The 18,450-nt window shown below is 49.0% G+C and overlaps 1 protein-coding gene across 1 annotated transcript in view; it reads left to right on the top strand.

Moving 5' to 3' along the window:
* Positions 1–6,825: 6,825 nt before the first annotated feature.
* LOC310782040 (pecanex-like protein 3) overlaps positions 6,826–18,450 on the top strand; it is a gene marked incomplete at its 5' end in the record, with an annotated part of 53,043 nt that continues 41,418 nt past the window's right edge. Inside the window, 6 exons of the mRNA XM_083642689.1 lie at positions 6,826–6,978; positions 12,637–12,845; positions 12,952–13,057; positions 14,829–14,868; positions 15,090–15,197; positions 15,529–17,271. Coding sequence (XP_083498815.1) covers positions 6,826–6,978; positions 12,637–12,845; positions 12,952–13,057; positions 14,829–14,868; positions 15,090–15,197; positions 15,529–17,271 — 2,359 coding nt within the window. The remainder of the gene's footprint in view (positions 6,979–12,636; positions 12,846–12,951; positions 13,058–14,828; positions 14,869–15,089; positions 15,198–15,528; positions 17,272–18,450) is intronic.

Genomic DNA, 18,450 nt, shown 5'->3' with positions numbered 1-18,450 from the left:
TAGTGAAATAATCCATGGCGACGAGGACGTAGCGGTTCCCGCTGTCTGTGGTGGGGAATGGCCCGAGAATGTCCACACCGACCCGCTCCATAGGTGCCCCCACCTGATACTGCTGTAGAGGGGCATGGGAGCGCCCGGTCGGCCCCTTCTTGGCAGTGCAGGCGTCATAGCAGTGCACGAACAGTTCAGTGTCTTTTCGACATCCGGCCCAGTAGAAGCGCTGGCGCAGCTTGTTTAGGGTCTTTGCCAACCCGTAATGCCCTGCCCCCACCGCACCGTGGACAGCCTGTAGCACCCGTTGGCGCCACTCCTTAGGCACCAGCAACTCGCCCGGCCCGGAGCCCGCCAGACCCGATACAGCAGTCCATTACGTCGAGCCAAGGTGGCCCACTGCGAAAAGTAGGCCTTGTCCTCCGCCGGCAAAGCGGACACAGCTTGCCAGGGGGGGCGTGTTCCAGCGTCCACCCACTCTCCAACCCTGGCCAGAGTGGAATCACTCTCCTGCGCTGCCTGCCACTCCTGCTCTTCCACTGCCACCAAACAATCCTCCCCCGGCTCAATGTCTCTTGTGGCGGCCACGTGGTGACTCCACCCATCTCGCTCCTCTTGGCGCCGGCAATATTTGCAATCCTTGCAAGGACGTCGGGAGAGGGCGTCTGCGTTGCTGTGGAGGCTCCCTGCGCGGTGCTGTATCTCGAAGTCGTAATTCTGAAGCTTCTCTATCCATCTGGCCACCTGGTCCTCTGGCTCCTTAAAGCTGAGCAGCCAAGTCAGGGAAGCATGGTCTGTTCGCAGGAGGAAGGACTGGCCATAGAGGTAGGGGCGAAAGTGACGGAAAGCCTTAACCACCGCCAGGAGTTCTCTTCGTGTTATGCAGTAATTGCGTTCGGAGCGGTTTAAGGCACGACTGTAATAGGCCACCACTCTCTCTCCCTCGGGCCCCTCCTGCGACAGGACTGCCCCCACTCCCACGTTGCTGGCGTCCGTGTCTACTATGAACCGGCGTCCAGGTTCTGGAAGGGCCAGGATGGGCGTGGTCGTCAACGCGACCGGGCAAAGGCGGCTGCACAGTTGTCGTTCCAAATGAACTCCCGTCCCTTGTCATTGAGACGATGTAGGGGGCTGGCGATGGAGGCGAAGCTTTGGACAAACGCCGGTAGTAGGAAGCGAGCCCTACAAAACTGCGCACCTCGCTGACATTCCGGGGGACTGGCCAACTCCTGACCGTCTCCACCTTGTCTGGGTCGGTCAACACGCCCTCTGCGCTCACTACGTGGCCCAAGAACTTTGTCACACGCCGGAGCAGGTGGCATTTCTTTGGGTGTAGGCGCAGGCCCGCCCCCCGGACGGCTTGGAAGACTTGGCTGAGGTTCTCCAAAGCCAGCTCAAAGTCAGTGGTGTGTACCAACAGGTCATCTAGGTAAACCACGCACTGGTTTCGGGGAATGCGGGCCAGCACCCTGTCCATCAATCGCTCGAATGTGGCGGGGGCGTTGCAGAGGCCGAAGGGCATTACGCGGAACTGCCAGAGTCCTTGGCCGATGGTAAAGGCCGTCTTCGGCCTGGCCTCTGACGCCAGCTCCACTTGCCAGTAACTGCTCCGTAGGTCAAGTGAGCTGAACCACTGTGAACCAGCGATGTGATCTAGGGCGTCGTCAATGCGTGGCATGGGATAGGAGTCTTTGCACGTGATGTCATTAAGTTGGCGATAATCCACACAGAACCTCCAAGTGCCGTCTTTCTTTTTTACAAGAAGGGCAGGAGCAGCCCAGGGGCTGTTAGACGGCTCAATCACCCCCGCTGCAGCCATCTCTGAAACCATTTGCTCGGCCGCTTGGCGCTTGGCAAGTGCCAAGCGGTAGGGTCGCAGCCGAATGGGCCTGGCTGTGCCGGTGTCGATAGTGTGTTGTACCAGGTTGGTCCGTACACACTCATCATCACGTGCAGCGAAAATGTCTGTGAACCGCTGGAGCAGCTCTCCCAACTGTTGGCTCTGCTGGGCCTCCAGCCCTTCAATGCTCCGCTGGTATAGGCTCTGGATTGCGATGACCGTGTCTGTTGATGGTGTCAACACGGAGGCTGGCTGCAGCCCAGACGGACCCCATCGCGGCTGGCTGTGACGTGGCGGACCTCATCGCGGCTGGCTGCGGCGTGGCGGACCCCCTGTTGGCTGGCTGCGACGTGGCGGACCCCCTGATGGCTGGCTGCGGCGTGGCGGACCCCATGGCGGTTGGCTGCGGCGTGACGGACCCCCTGATGGTTGGCTGCGACGTGGCGGATCCCCTGATGGCTGACTGCGGCGTGGCGGACCCCATCGCGGCTGGCTGTGGCGTGGCAGACCCCCTGATGGTTGGCTGCGACGTGGCGGACCCCCTGATGGCTGGCTGCGGCATGGCGGACCCCATGGCGGTTGGCTGCGGCGTGACGGACCCCATGGCGGTTGGCTGCGGCATGGTGGACCCCATGACGGTTGGCTGCGGCGTGACGGACCCCATGGCGGCTGGCTGCGGCGTGGCAGACCCCCTGGCGGCTGGCTGCGGCGTGGCGGACCCCCTGGCGGCTGGCTGTGGCGTGGTGGACGTGGCGGACCCCCTGGCGGCTGGCTGCGGCGTGGCGGACCCCCTGGCAGCTGGCTGAGAGACGGCTGGGCATGGATGCGCCCTACCTTCTTCCCCCGACGGCGCTGGAGGGCCAGGGTCTCTGTGCCGAGGTGGACGACATTCCTTGACACATCTACCAGAGCTCCCCAGCGAGTCAGTAGGTCCAGTCCGATGATACAGGGATCCTGAATGTCGGCCAACCAGAACTCTTGGGTGGTGGTGGTGTTCCCTGCCTTTACTGGCAGTACTCTCTTCCCCTGCATATCAGCAAGTTCCCCCGTCACAGTCCTGATCTTACTGGCAGTGGGTGTCCACCCTGTCCCTGGGAGAAGCCCAGGGCGCACAATGGAGATGGTGGACCCAGTGTCCACAAGAGCCCAGCAGGAACGGCCTCCGATGGAGCAGAGGAGGTAGAGGCCATGTGCGCAGCCCACTCTGCCAATCTGATGTCTCTCAATAAGGGAAAAAATTGTCAGGTTGGGTGGCAATCTCCCCACGTTGCCACCACACCCTAGTTTTCCTGCGGTGGGGCGCTAGGGTGTTGCGGTGTAGGAGCAGGGCAGTAACGAGCTATGTGCCCCGCTTCTCCACAGCGGTAGCATGGCTCGTCGGACCGGCGCGTCCGGGGCCTGAAAGGCGGTCGTGGGCGGTCTGGTTGAGCTGGGGACGGACGGGCTTGGCGGACGGCCCTTCTCTCACCCTCTCCTTCGTCATCACTGACGTCAGCTTGGCGCACCCGAGGGCTTGGCTGATAGCGTGGTGCCATCACCGCCTCCACTCTTTCTGCCTCCTTCAGTGCAGCACTGAAATTTATCGGTGCCATGATGCGTAGGTGCTCTCTCACTCTCTCTGGTGTGACCCCCTGGATGAAGGCACTTAAGGCTAACTCCTCACGTGCCACTGGATCGAAGGTGTTTTTTTTTTGTTGATTGATTGATTTATTGGGTGAATGTCAACAATACAGGGAAATCACAGACAATCACCGAGGATAAAAACACAATAAAGCCATTGGCTTATTTCCATTGCGGTCCTCACGCGGGTAACCGCGGTGTGCGAATAGGCGCACGCTGCGTAATTCCCCAACGTCTCCCCTTCTTGGCGACGTCGGCGGTTCATCTGCTCTCGCATGCTGTCCGTGGAAACTTGTTTACCAAATCTCCGTTCTAGTGCCGCAGCTAACGTCTGGTAGTCCAGCTGCTCCGTTGGCGTTAGGTCGAGTAACACCTGCAGCGCATTACCTTCTAGCGCTAGGGCAACGTGAACAGCAGTTTCCTGGGTACTCCAGTTGTTGTTCAACGCCGCCAGTCTTACTTGCACCAGGTATGGCTCTAGAGGTGTGCTACCGCCATAACGCGGCAGCTTGAAGGTGGTCCTGGGTGACCGAGTGGCGGCCACCGGCGGCGGGGTGACTGCCATGGTTGCAGGCAGCAGGGGCACAGCAGCTGCTGCCGCTGGCGGTGGTTGGGTGACGGTGGTGGCGGCCGGCGGCAGAGGAATGATAGTGGAGGCGGCCCGTAGCGGCGCGATGACGCTCGACAAAGGGCTGGCGCCGGGCGGCGGCCTTTCGACAACAAAGCCACCGGCTCTGCTAGCTTCCGCGGCTAACGAGCGCCTCTGGGGAGCGCTGGAATCGTACTCACTGTCTTCGTTTTTCTTCCCCCGCTTGCGGCTAGATTGCTGGGTGATTCTTGTTTCCAGTCGCTGCAATTGCTCTTCAACATCTCGTAGATTTTCCTCGTAATTATTTCCTGGAGAAGCCATACTGACGTGGGTTTTATTTTCTTTTTGCAGTGGATCCCACTTCTGACACCAATGTAGCGTTGGAACACAACACGCTAGAGGCTTCTCTCTTTTACCGCTCTTTATTTAACTAAAGCACAACAACAACTCGGCGCTTTTACAGCCGGCTTTTTCACTCAACAACAGCAGAGCAAAACCACCACCACAAGACAAACAGGAAGTCCCACTTTTAGAGTGCAGCCGTTGCTACACTGCCCCCATCAGTCCCACTTTGAGAGCGCAGCCCTTTTGAGAGCGCAGCCCGTCGCTACAATACATTTTATTTAGGCACTTAATACTTTGGACTACATACTCCATGTTGCGGCCAGGCATTGTTGTGTGACGTCAGTTCGAAGCCTAGTCGGGGTAGATTTTTTTCTCCCAGTTTTCAAGTCGGAGCTCCCACTTTGAGTGCCGTTCCAGCGCACTTTTCCTAATAGGAGGCCAGAAAATCCAAAGGTCCCAGTTGTTTGGAAGGCAGCATAATACCATGCTTGGAAATGTGTGTCCTATGCCGAACCCGGAAGAGGGCGTGACTAGGCACTCTATGACGCGCTTGCAAACGCCCTATCAGCTCTCTCTCTCTCTCTCTCTCTCGCTCGCTCTCTCTGCGTGCGTGTGTGTGTGTGTGTGTGTGTGTGTGTCAACCATGGTGTCAACTAGTTAGCTACTAACGTAAGCTAGTGCTACCTAGCTAGCATTTTGATACATCGCATTTCATGATTCACTGGCAACGTTTATGCCAAGAAACAGCTGTCGCTCCGACATGAGAGAAGACCTCCGCTGCCACTGGATGTCTAAAGCTTCCATACCAAAGAGGATGAGAGACCAGCTGCACAAAAAAACAATAAGTTAGCTAACGTCAACGTTAAGCTATTGTTGCTAAAAGCTTTTGGCCAAGCGACTATCTAGCTCGCGACGCTAGCATCCTGGGAAGGAAAGATCTGAGATTTTGCAAGGACTGAACGCGGAAGGAAGATATGAGGCAAGCTGGGCAATACTGTTACTGGAATCCCAGGGAAACATAGCCGTTATTTCACAGTGAGCACAATTATCAAACGTATCACGTAAAACGAAGCTAACGTTAGCTAATGAGGGAACTGTTAACGTGCACCGAGAAACAGCGAACGATTAACTTGACGTCGTAGGCTAACGTTACCCTACATTTAACTAGTAGCTAATGTTAGCGACATTAACCAGCTAACGTTAGCGTTAAATGCTGATGCGGCCTAACATTAGCCTGCAACTAGCGTTAAACAATCTAATGTAACATTAGCTAGTTAACGATGGCTAACCATGATAGTCAGCAAGGATGCTAACGTTAAAGCTAACCGATGTCTGGTAGGTTTTCATATTCACTGAGATGATTGAAGGCGTTGGTGGTTCAACGGCTCAAATTTTAGACTGACCATCTGAAATAGGCTATAACGTTACTGATATTACTTAGCTAACGTTAGCCTAAACTGTGAAATAGGCTATAAGGTTACTGATATTACTTAGCTAACGTTAGCCTAAACGGTTTGCTATAACGTTATGATAGTGTAAATCGGCAAACTTAATCTAACGTTAGCTGGGATATTGGCCTGGATATGAATATAGTGATTATTTGCTGCTCACAGTCATCCCACTTGAAATGTAAAAAGTGTAACGTTTACTTATTAAGCGACAAGTTAACATTACGTACTCTAGCGTTATAGCTAGTGAAAGTATTACTGTGAACTAAAAATGCAAGTTCTCAACGTTAAAATTACATGTCAAATCATGAACAAACTAACACTCTGGGGCAGTTACGTTTAGCTAAGCTTGTGATCTTTTGCTAAATGAAACCAAGGCAAGCTGAATTCAATAGGTACCTCTGTATAACGTATACACAATCGTAGTGCAATTTTACCAAATTCTATAAGTAAAATAAACAGGCCAGTATAAAGTGTCATCTCTGCAACTGATGTGTTTTTGTAGATAGGACAGTCCAAAGCTGTACGTTACGACAACAGGTGAATCACAATAATTCTCACTGTAATCTCACAAAGTAGGTTTTCTCACTGAATAGAACATAAACATTCTGACAATATATTAGGAAGCAAACCAGTTTTGATTTTTCTTACAGATGAATGTTTTTTCATACATTCAGTGGGCTACCAATGTGCCAAAAAGTCAGTCTCCGGATTACCCAACAAGGATTAGGCTATATTTTGGCAACGCTGGTGCAGGGAGGAAGCACATTCTGTCACAAGAATATGCATGAACTCTTGAGCTCAACTGAAGAATACAAATCGGAGATACAGAACTATCATGCTTGATGAAAAGGTCTTGGTTAACCTGCCATCACCAATGGAAGTGCCATTGTAGAAGCAAGACACTGTGGCTCCAACTGCTGCCCAATTTTTTGAGCGACAGCCTTAGAGGAAGCATCGCAACTTTGGGTTGATCTAACCTGAAGGTGGAGATGGGTTCCCAAGCTCTTCAAATATTGCGGCAGGGTGTGTGGGCATCACTCACAGGAGGCTGGTATGTGGACCCCCATCAGAGTACATTCTCCAACTGCTTCCACCTCTACCTTTGGATATTCCTCCTGGCCTTCCCTTTCCTGCTGTACATGGTGAGCACAATTTTGTACGGGAAGCTTATTGCCAATTTATTCAATTCAGTCAAATTCGTTTTTATAAACCAGAATTGCTTTTAACAGGTACAACTGTTGCACAAGGAATTTAAAGGTATACGCCAACATTTTGGGAGATTCGATTTGCGATATTGCCGACAGTAAATGGAGGATGTGGATGCCATTATCGTCACTGTGCATGCCCTACAAATAGCGGTACAGCCATCGCTGCTACTACTAGAATGGTAGTTAATGGTACAGCTGCTGTCTAATCTCGTTCAGTCGCCCAAAATACACATTGCAACAGCACCAGAAACACTCGCATGTATGTACATGTTGTGACTTGTGTACTGACCGCACAATGAAATAATAATCCAAAGTTAATGGAAACAGTAATTTTCAGAAGTAAATCCACACACCGAGATAGGGCTGGGCGAAAGTGTATCGATATAAAATATTTCATATCAGTCGATATCGATAATTATTGATACTTTTTAATGACCTGTTTTTAGTAATAAAAAAAAACTAGAAGAAAAGAAGGTTTGCAGTTAATCACTTTATTTTGAACCACCTCATTTTCAAGGCACACAGGTAATAATTGTAATGCTAACACTCACACATACACGCTCTGAGTCCAAGCAGTAATTTACAGACATGGTGACATGACGTTTTATTTTGATGACATAGCCTAGCGATTTCAGGGTTGTTTAACGTTAACATTCAGTGAATGAGCTGCCCCGCATTCCACAAAATAACGTTGGAGACGTCCGCATTTGTGAAATTGGTTTGTAACATTAACGTTAATGTCCTGGTCGCACAAGACTGCGGGCTCGTAACGGTAATGTTATATGGAACACATGTTACGGCGGCGTTCACACCCAAAGCGCTTTTTTCAGTAAGAACGCTATGGAAATCATGTTGAGAGCGCTTCCATTGTGCACAAAACACAGCGCACAGAGCATTTTTTGTGTGCTTCGTTTTGTTTTCCCCTGCAGTCGCGTGCACTAGAGTTTAGGACACAACGAACACACACTTGACTTAGGCTGGGAGCTGATGCCTATTGTGATGTGAGGTAACGTGACTGGTCTTCATCTTGAAACTAGGTCGAGACCAACATTAGTTTATGGGCTAGAAATTCTGCTGGGCAGCGGCCATTTTCTCCTATGAAAATCTCGAGCAGCCGAGGGGACTAAATTTGTCTCCGCTTCTCAACTCATATCCAAGGTTATGAAAACTAGATTTTGATTGCAAAACGCATGAAAATATAAATGAATGGTCTTGCATTAACCCTTACTGATGGCAGAGAAAACACTGTCGCAGATGCCTGCAGCAGCACTTCCAGGCTCCTAGTCGAGCTAGCCAGTCACAAGACGCCTTCAGGGTCCCTCATAAAGTCTGGATGCACGTTCTTCTTCTTCTTCTATTGTTTTATGGCGGTTGGCAAACAGTTTTTTGTGCATTCCCGCCACCTACTGGAGTTTGATGCTTCATAGTGCTGGATAGGGTTGTGCGATGTCAACCAATAAATAGCTATCGTGATGGTTCCACAGTGAAACATCGTGATGGACGATGGCATCGTCATTGATGGGGGGGATTAATTCATGATTTATGAAGTCGCTGCGGTGCCTTAATGCGTTTGGCTCTGCCGCTGCAATGCACGTTAACAGCAGGACAGCTGAGCTCTACATGAGACCGACAGGCAGGCTACTACTGCGCAGAGCCAGGTGACTGAAGCAGTAGCAGCAGCTACTGCTAGCTGCTGCTTTTGTATTTCTCTCTCAACTCTCTCTGATTAGGTTCAAACGCCCACGCGAATCTAACGTTATATCCGCCAGTAATTCTGTCAGTTTTCTGCCAGCTAGTTAAATTCAACACACACACACGTTGTTGGTCAGGATCTATAACGTTAACGTTATTTGTTTTGCGCCGTTCAATATTGCTGGTAGTGCTATATCGTATGTAATGGAGTAGGGATGGGCACGAGTACTCGGGTACTCGAGCACTCGTTCATAACGTCAGTATTCGAGTAACGTTTCTGCTGTTCGGGTACTCGCCCCACTCCCCACCCCTTTAAAAATGGTATAGAAGATCTACGCACGCATCGTCATGTGGATCTGGCAGCAACCAGCAGCAACTGCATGGCCGGGCGTCATGTCAGCCAGAATGTACAAGTACGTCATCCGCTTTGTTGCTTTCAAAATAAAACGCTTATTGTAACCTTATTTATTTTGAGTAATGCGTTACAGCCACAGTTTCATGCCATATAACATCACAACGAGTATTTTGATACAAGGATGCTGCTTCCTTCGTTGAAATACCTTTTCTCCTCCAACGTGCATCAATAAGCTATTTACTTTGGTTTAAGTAACATTATTTTGAACGTTTTAACCGGAAGTTTTCCAACTCTTCCCGAAAATGGTGCCTGGAGATATTCTCCCAAATGAGAAGCACGCTTCTTCATAGCGCACGCCCGATAAAACTCATTCAAAACGTTGCACTAGTTTACTGACTACACTGTCGTTTCCCATAACGTTAGTCACAAGAAATGTGGAGAAAGAATCACTTTTTGGGAGACAATCGCATCATGGCGATCACTATTCAGCAACAATGGACATGTATTGGAAATCAAATGCCTTCGCTTGTTTCACAACTTGTCTGCTCCAAAGCGCTAATCCAACCATCGGAGATACTGTCTAAAGGTAGGCTTTAGATGTTAGCTTAGCGTCACCTAATATCACAGTCAGTCCCTCTCCTGACAAAAAATGCTCCAGGTAGCGCTTTTTCCATGCAAAAATGCAAACGTTATGTGTGAACAGCCCCATACACAGCAAATTACCCCTGCTCAGTCATTACCATAGTAATCACACAGCCCGCGCCCCCCGTGCGAGTACTCGAGCACTCGTTCATAATAGAAGGAGAGTACTCGACTATTTAAATTGCTTAAAATGCCCATCCCTATAATGGAGCGACTTCAACTTTCACTTTGGAAACAGGCGAGTTAAATTCACAGTTAAGACTTGTACTCACTTTGGGTTGAAAACAGGAAAGAATGTGAAGTTTCTTCTTTGTCTTTAAAGTTTTCACAACAAAACAACTGACTTCTCTCACGCGCGGGGGAAGCCCTGGCGACATTAAACAAGCGCACCCAGTCCAGAGAAGCAGTAGAGCGGAGGGGGGGGGGAGGGGGAGGGGAGGCTTCTCTGAGTCTGAACTGGGTGCGCTTGTTTAATAAAGCCGGCGCATCCCCCATGCGTCACGGTAAGTGGACTTGGTATTTTTTATGATCAAAACGCCAACATTTTAATTCGAACAGATAATTAATTACGATGATCCGATGTAGAAGGCTCAGAGGTCGATGGGGGGTCAGCCCATCACGATGGTCGATGCCATCGTCCATTGTGCCTGGTGCCTCTAAATGACCTACAGTGTACATGGGCAAATGTGATAATCCTGCACCTGCATTTTGAGTGGATGTGCGCGCTCTACTTTCAAATGTGATAATCGGCCACGAGAATGGATATCACTTTGTTGTTACTCAAACTCACATGCATGCAACTGCGCGGGGGACGGGAGTTGCGCGACGGGGAGAAGGGAAGCCTCTACCCCGCCGGCAACTCACCAGGCAAGACCGCGGCTTCACTAAACCCCCGCCTCCGGCCTAGCGGAGCCAACGTTACACAACAACAAAGGGCTTCCCGAGGAGCGGACTTTTTCTCTCTCAAAACAATTGAAAACCACCGCCATGTTAAAGCTGAGCAAGGAGATCGATTTCATTTCACCAGAGTCGAAGGCAGCAACACAAAAGACTGATGGAAATAACATTAACTGTCAATGCTGGTATCCAGCATTGACTGTCAATGCTGGTATCCAGCATTGACAGTCAGTAGATACAGTAACCATGATTCTGCCTGACCAATCAGTCGTCTGCAGTGTTTTCACGTCACGGTATGGTACCGGGTTCACCGCGCTGGAACCTCAACAGAGCAGGGACCAAAACTAGCACGACTCAACCTGGGTTGTCCACGTTTTTGATCGGTGGAATGAGACAAAAAAGCGAGACGAGCTGGGCGGGGCCGCGCTGATACCAGCGGTGGAAATGGGCCATTAGTGAAGTTGCTTCCTCGTTTGCCATGAGGCACCGTACACAACACATGCGCTGTACACAAGCGCATGCGCTGTGTCCAGTAACTTTGGATCATTATTTGATCACGTGGTGAGTACACAAGTCACAACATGTACATGTGAGTGTTTCTGGCGCTGTTGCAATGTGTATTTTGGTCGACTGAACGGGAGTAGGCAGCCGTACCGTTAACTACCATTGTAGCGCTAGCTAAGTAGCAGTGAGGGCTGTACCGCTCTTTGTAGGGCACTCACAGTGACAATAAAGAAATCCACATCCTCCATTTACCGTACTGTCGGCAATATGGCAAATAGGTGAATCTCCCATATTGGTGTATCCCTTGAACACATTACATTTACACAGTATGATGCAACATGACTGTAACATAACCTCATATTGGTGTTCGAGTGTACTGGCAACATTAGACCAAATTTTTACATGTAGATAAACTGACTTGAACAAGTCTGTTTATCTACATGTAAAAATGCAGTGACTGCCTCATTACTATTTTCTTTGCCATGCTTTTCTTTATAGTACCAAAGAGCATCTTTATGATAACCACCAATGGCACCATCTTAACTTCTTAGGACATTGTTGGTGTGTTTCTTGGTCTCACTGTTTGCCAGCTGTTATTGAAAAGTGCCTGTCACTCATCCCTTGAGGTAGACCAGCATTATCTTATTTCCATATCGTCGCTGTCGTTCCACGACCTCGAATGTGCCTTTTTTCACTTTTTTATTTTTTGTCATGAATCAATGCCATTGGTCACCCTTCACGTCTCTGTGTGGTTTTTAACAAATGCAACCAATGGAAAAGCATTAAAACGAGCGTGTGAGTAAATCTCGTAACGCCATTCGCCCTCAATCTGTCAGTCAAACCTCGAAATTCCCCCCCTACCTCCGTGTGTACCCCCCCACGCAGGACAATAAACCCGGAAAAGACACACGGCAGACGTGCTGTGTATTTCTCATATCGTTTTGACTAATCCTGGCTTCCTCTGACGTTAATATATCAATCAAATGTTTTCCAGTTATTCCTAGGCTGCAAACTTGTTTTAACATGCAAATCGGAGTGTTTTCTGGCGAGAATAAAGTAACGTTAACGCTACGTTATGTCAGTCTATTTCTCACCCCATGCCAAAGCCCCCGCTTTGGACATGAGAGGCGAGGGGCAATGCTGCTGCTCCTGCGCGCGCCCCCGCGGCCTGGAGCTTGGGGGCTCGTGCATGAGCATGCGACTGCCTCCCGCTTGACTGGCCATGAGAAAGCGCTTCCAAGTCGGACTGATAATATAAACAACATCATTTGAGCTTATCCAGGTAAGATATTAATAAAGTAACGACACATTCAGCGGGAAACTAACTATAATTAAGACATGTGCCAACTTGGACGACATTTGGTTCAGTAGTTTAAGAGCAAACAGGTTTTTTTTACTTCCTGAAAAGTTTCTGTTTTGGAAATTCGAGGTCCTGGAACGACAGCGACGATATGTAGTCTCTCACTCTCAATTGCTGTCATCATCTTTTCACTGCCTCTTAGGCTCTTCCTCCCAGCTTGGTGGTAGCAGGCGGGTACTGTGCTGTGGTGGCGGTCTTCTTCACAGCCGTCAAGGTGGTGAACTACCGGCTTCACGCTATGTTCGACCTTGGGGAGATTGTAGAGAAGAAGCAGGCCTCACTCACAGTTGATGCACCAAGGATGGAAGAAGGAGAAGAAGGGTCATGTGCCCATGATGGGAATCAGCACAGGTAACAAGGATAAAGATCTGAGAGAAAATCTGTGAAATCACATTTTATTCATGTACTGCAGCCTTTTGATTTCATGCATGTGCCCCATTGTGTAACGTTCTCACAGGGACAGTCATGTTGGTGTGGAGATGACTGTGTTTCGGAAGGTCAACTCAACACCCCCTGTGCGCTGCAGCTCCCAACATTCTCTGTTTGGACTGAACCAGGTGTCGGTGAGGATTTGCCATGCTTTACAATAGTGTGCCGTTATCCTAGCCTATTATCATATCATCTTATATTATGGGCTACCCATTTTGTTGGACTAATTGTGTGGCTTATTTATGTATTCATTTGAGTGGTGGGACTAATTAATTGGAGGCTTTGTAATTAATTAATCTAAATTAATCGCATTTTAATCGCATATCGATGGGGATGTTCGATATTGGCTTTTTTACCGATATCCGATATCCGATAATGTCCAACTCTTAATTTCCGATACCTATATCAACCGATATCAACCGATACCGATATAAGCGGGCTTTTTTTCCACCAAAATTTCACGTAACAAGTTACATAATGTAGCTTAATGTAGCTGAAGAGTTTAATATATAATATGCATGTTGTGTTAAAGTTGTAAGTGTTAGAGAAGCGAGCTTGTGACCAGAAGGTCGTCGGTTCAATCCCCGGGACCGGCAGGATAAATCTGGGTGGGGAAAGTGAAAAGGCAGCGCTTGCCCCTCCCTCATTACTAGCCTGGGTAAACCCATCCCCCACGTGACCTGCTCTCAGACCTGTTCTCAGTCACTATGTGACAGACTAGTGACTGGGAACCGAGAGAGCAGGTCACGTGGGGGCTGGGTTTACCTAGGCTACCTCATTACCACCACTGAGGTGCCCTTGAGCAAGGCCCTTAACCCCAACCGCTCCAGTGGAGCTGCTCAGTGGCCAACAGATCAGACTGTGGTTGTACTGGTCAGCTTCCAGGTATGAATGTGTGTGTGAATGTGAACAGGGCACTCCTGAAAAAGAGAGCATTGCTCTCAGTGAGACTCCCCCTGTATTTAAAAAAAAAAAAAAAAAAATATCGGCATGAAAACCGATACCGATATTTTCCGATATCGTTTTTTTTATGCTAATATCGGCCGATAATATCGGTAGGCCGATAATATCGGACATCCCTACATATCGACAATATTTGACACAAGAAGCAACATTTTTCAATTCAAATGGATTTTGGTATATGATTGAATCAGTGAATAGGTAGTAGTAGTAATACTTTATTTGGCACATAGCAGTCAGTAGACTGAATTAATGACCAATTTACAGGTTAAAAAGCAAATGTGAGCACAGGTTAAAATGCAGACATCATAGTAGCTTCACTAAATAAAATAGAACTTTCAGTCATAAACAAAAGGAGACCAGACCAACAGGACATGTTATGGGGTATGGAGGAGGTTCAGGAGTCTTGTAAGGTATGGTAGGGATTTTGTAACTCTCTCTATGGGAGAGTTCTGATGGCGACGTGTTTTTCTGAGGGGATTGTTCAGTTAGAACAGACAATACATATTGCTGTATTTGCACTTATCAGACGTGAACTTACTAATCTTGGCTCTGTCTGAACCCCGTCATCTGGTCGAGTGTGGGTTGGCGACTCTGCTTAACGTTAGCATGATCAGCGGATAAGTTAACGTTACATGTACCTCTGGCTTCCACACAGCTGCAACATGTTTAGCATTTAGGTGATAACGGAGGCTTGAAGTGAAGTGCTGATATGCAAATGTTTGTCATTACAGCGCACTTCCCACATGTGGGGCTTTGTTTTCTGATGTCACATGATCGTATGATTGGTATGCCTGGAATTCGTCCACTGAGAAACGTTCCGCCTCTGTAGTGCAAAAATAAAATGCGATTAAAATGAGCTATATGCATTATTTTTTCTGTAATTAATTAATCTAAATTACGCGTTAAAAGTCCCAGCCCTAATTCATTTATTTGAATCCTCAGGAGTTCTTGCCCCAGTTGGAGGACACCGGGGGCACTCACGGTGTGTATCTGTTTATGTAGCCATAATGCATACTAGGTTGAGTTAGGTTTTACCAGTGATATATAATGTATATGCATAAACTAATTTATTTGTCTGTACACTGTCCTTGCAACAGAGTCAGTGTAAAAGTAGCACAAGTCATAAAGCAGCATTTCATTTGAAATCTGTTGAATATGCACTGTTGGTTTGATTCTAGCTTCACTTATTTCATTTCACCTCAGATTATATTATCAAGGAGCTAATGCGGCAGCGGGAACAAGGCAGCAATAATGTAATTGTGACTTCAGCTCACCGCGAGATCCTACGCCAGAGCTCCCAGGACACCATTAGTAAGTCTGCTGTTCAGCCACCGGAAATAGTATGATATACACTGTACACACACAGTCTAACCCAAACATCATGTTCAGGAGCACAGGCTATAAGCATACAAATATAGCCATTAGCAGTGGTTCTCGATCCTGATCCCTGCAACCCAGAGCACTGCTGGTTTTCTATCTTATCATCTAGTTAATTACATTCACCCAGGTGAATGCCTCAGGTATAAACCAGTCCCTGATTAAATGGCTGTAATGAAAAAGGATTTAGAACTGCTACATTATAGCCATTCCAAGTCCATGTTGTGGTTTGTGTATATTCTGATTTCTGTCTCTCACTTTACAGGGGCTGCCAGTGGGGTCCAGTCCTGCTTTGCTGCTGAATTCCCACGTCTAATGGGAGTGCATGGAGTGTCAATTGGGTTTGGAGAGCCTGGAGATTGCCTATCTATCCCCCCCTCACCCTCCAGCCAGGAAGATGGAGGAGAGAAAGAACAGTTGCAGGAGGTGGATGGGTTGCCAGAGCAACTGTCTCAGCAGAGTCCTGAGGAAAATGGGATGAGGGCCTATTCTCCCCTGGGTCCCTCTGCTGAATCTGAGAGCCTGGGGGACACTCCTCTTAGCCCCCTTATAAAGAGCAGCTTAAGTGAGGAGCTGAGTGAGAATCTTCTGGGTTTGGGCCTTGACACCGTGGCATTTGCGCCGGGGACTGAGCACCCAGGCAGCCGCAGCGGGGTGGCTCTAGCAGCTGGATCCACAGATAGCTGTTTCAGCACGGGTGGAGCCACCACAGACCGCGAGACCCTTAGCACTGTTAGCAGCTACCGCAGTGAGAAGACAGATTCCACCCAGCTGGAGAGCCCTTCGTTCAGCCAGCCACGGCCTGCAGATGCACGGGTGTCTGCCTCAGCACCAGCGGTGGGCTCCAGCCTCCCAGGATCCACAGAGGATCCAGCAGGACTGAGTGGCAGCGACACTGACAACCTGTCAGACAGTGTCCTATTGCGCTCCCCTTCCAAAGACTTCTCCCTGGGCCAGGGGCTAGACAGAACACTTGTTGAAGGAGAGGACTTGCCCTCTCTACCCTCTGATATTGCACAGCCCCTTCCCCTCCAGAACTCTTCCCCCTCAAGTAGTGGCCACTCAGATGTTTGTGATTTAGACAGAATTGTCCCAGTTCCCCCACTGCCTCCGCCACGGCAGGCCAACTCGGTGCCCTCAGGGCTGGCCCTGGGTCTTGTGTGTTCTGAGCCTGCTCTGCCTATTTCCTCCACCCCCTTCCTACTGTCTGACCAGCCCACTCTGCAGACCCAACAGGTGGTACGCCCTAAAGACTTGAAGCTGCTGCGGGCCAGCGGCAGTAGTGTGGGGCACAGGCCAGGCCGACGGAAAGCTCCTCGCAAGCGGGCCGGGGCAGGAAGCAGCAGTTTTGACTGCGGCTCTTACAGGCGTCACCACAATCACAGGCAACACAGAGACTACATCCCGGTGCGCAACCGGCTGGGCACCAAGGCTTACAGTGAAAGCCTGTTTGAGGATTCGAGCGACGAGGATGACGGTAGCGACATGAGTGCTGGCTCCAGCCTGGGCTCTCAGCGGCGATATAGCTCGGATGATGACGACGATGATGATGATGATGATGACTCAAGTTCCTCTACCTCCTGCTACTCCCCAGACCTCGCTAACACTGGCATTACGTCCCCACTCCCCTCCGCCTCTCAACTGCCCACTCCGAGGGAGGGGGACATCACAGAGACTGCTGGCCCCTCACATTCTCGTGCTGCTCAGCGCTCTGCTAGCACAGCTAGCGCTAAGACTCATGCGAGAGTGCTAAGTATGGATGGGGCAGGTGGAGGCCAGAGCAACACAGCAGCCCTGCCCTCCACTCTGCTTACTATGCCCTCCTCCTCCACCCCTGCCCCTCGCACCCTGACCATCTCCAAGTCAGATCTGGAGGCCCGCACCATCCATACTGACAGCTTCCCAGGGACTCATCACCACCGCCTGGATTCACTGGGAGGCTCCTGGACTGGAAACCAGATGGTCTGGAGGGTAGGAGAGCTGGTTGAAGAGGGAGCTGTGGGGGGAGGTGAGTCCAAAGTACCTACATATTAGAGTATCACATTGTCCTTCCATGTTTTGCATGATTTGTCATACTAATGTTCTATGTAGTGTTTAGGAGTGCACATTTAATACATGTACCCAGTACATTTTCATAGACACATTGACAACTGTAGGACCTCACATAGAGCACAAATAAATGGTGCAGGACATCTATGGACAATATACATATCAATGTCATCATATGCTATGGTTGCAGTCATTGAGGAAAGTGTATAGCAAGTGACCTGTAGTATTTGAACAGTGAGTGTACCATGAGGAGGTTATGCTGAGTATAATAATAAACAATGTATGCTTCCAAGTTGGTCAAATGAATATAATTTTTTAAATAAGCCATAAAACATGTAAAGCTAGTAGGGCTGGCATGGATCAGCCCCCATTCGGAACGTCCGTGGTCCGTGGACCCCTCCCCCCCTTTTTCGTTGCATTTAACGTTTAACGCTAGTGTATGAGAACGCCTCCAGCGCAGCCAGACACAGACAGGCATCATCATGGCGAGCGCAAGTACGAGCCGACAAGCAGAAGAATTGGAAAAAATCGTCAAATGGATTTTCCCTTTAACTATGGTAATTATAGTACAGCGGCTCTCTTTCTCCCTTCTCGTCCCTTCTGCCCGGCCTGCTGTAAAGTCTCTCTGAAGGCTGTGGCTCCTGGCTACTAAAGACAGCAGCGCAACAAACTTATTTCAACACCTCAGAAAAAGTCACCTCTTGACTTCAGCCTGGACCTGCTGACAGTCCAGAGCTTTGTCAGCTGATCTAAGACTGCACTCTTGTACATAAAGGGATAAATGTTCCTTGATATGGGAGGAGGAGGTCAGCCAGTCACTGCTTTAAAAATAATCAATGAACTCTTGAAATTCAAGTAACAATTCTGAAATCCACCATGCCAGTTCTAATTTGCTAAAGTGGGAGTTATATGCTCTCTCTTAGCATTCCTAAAGCCAGGATACAGGAAAATGTTGCTGTTACTATGGAATGATTGACAGTGAATGACTTCATCCATGTTTGAAAATGATTTATTCAAGATATAAAAGCTATTTGGACTGGGTTAAAAACACAACAACCATTCCTCTTAACAAATCAAAAGATATCAAAGCCATTTAAATACAAACAACGTTTGTATAGTTGTACTAATGTGGATCAAA

This window comes from Poromitra crassiceps, assembly GCF_964638095.1.
Source record: "Poromitra crassiceps genome assembly, chromosome: 1".
In the NCBI taxonomy this organism is placed as follows: Eukaryota; Metazoa; Chordata; class Actinopteri; order Beryciformes; family Melamphaidae; genus Poromitra; species Poromitra crassiceps.
Note: the sequence above shows the minus strand (reverse complement) of the source record. Positions and strands in the feature narration are given on the sequence as shown.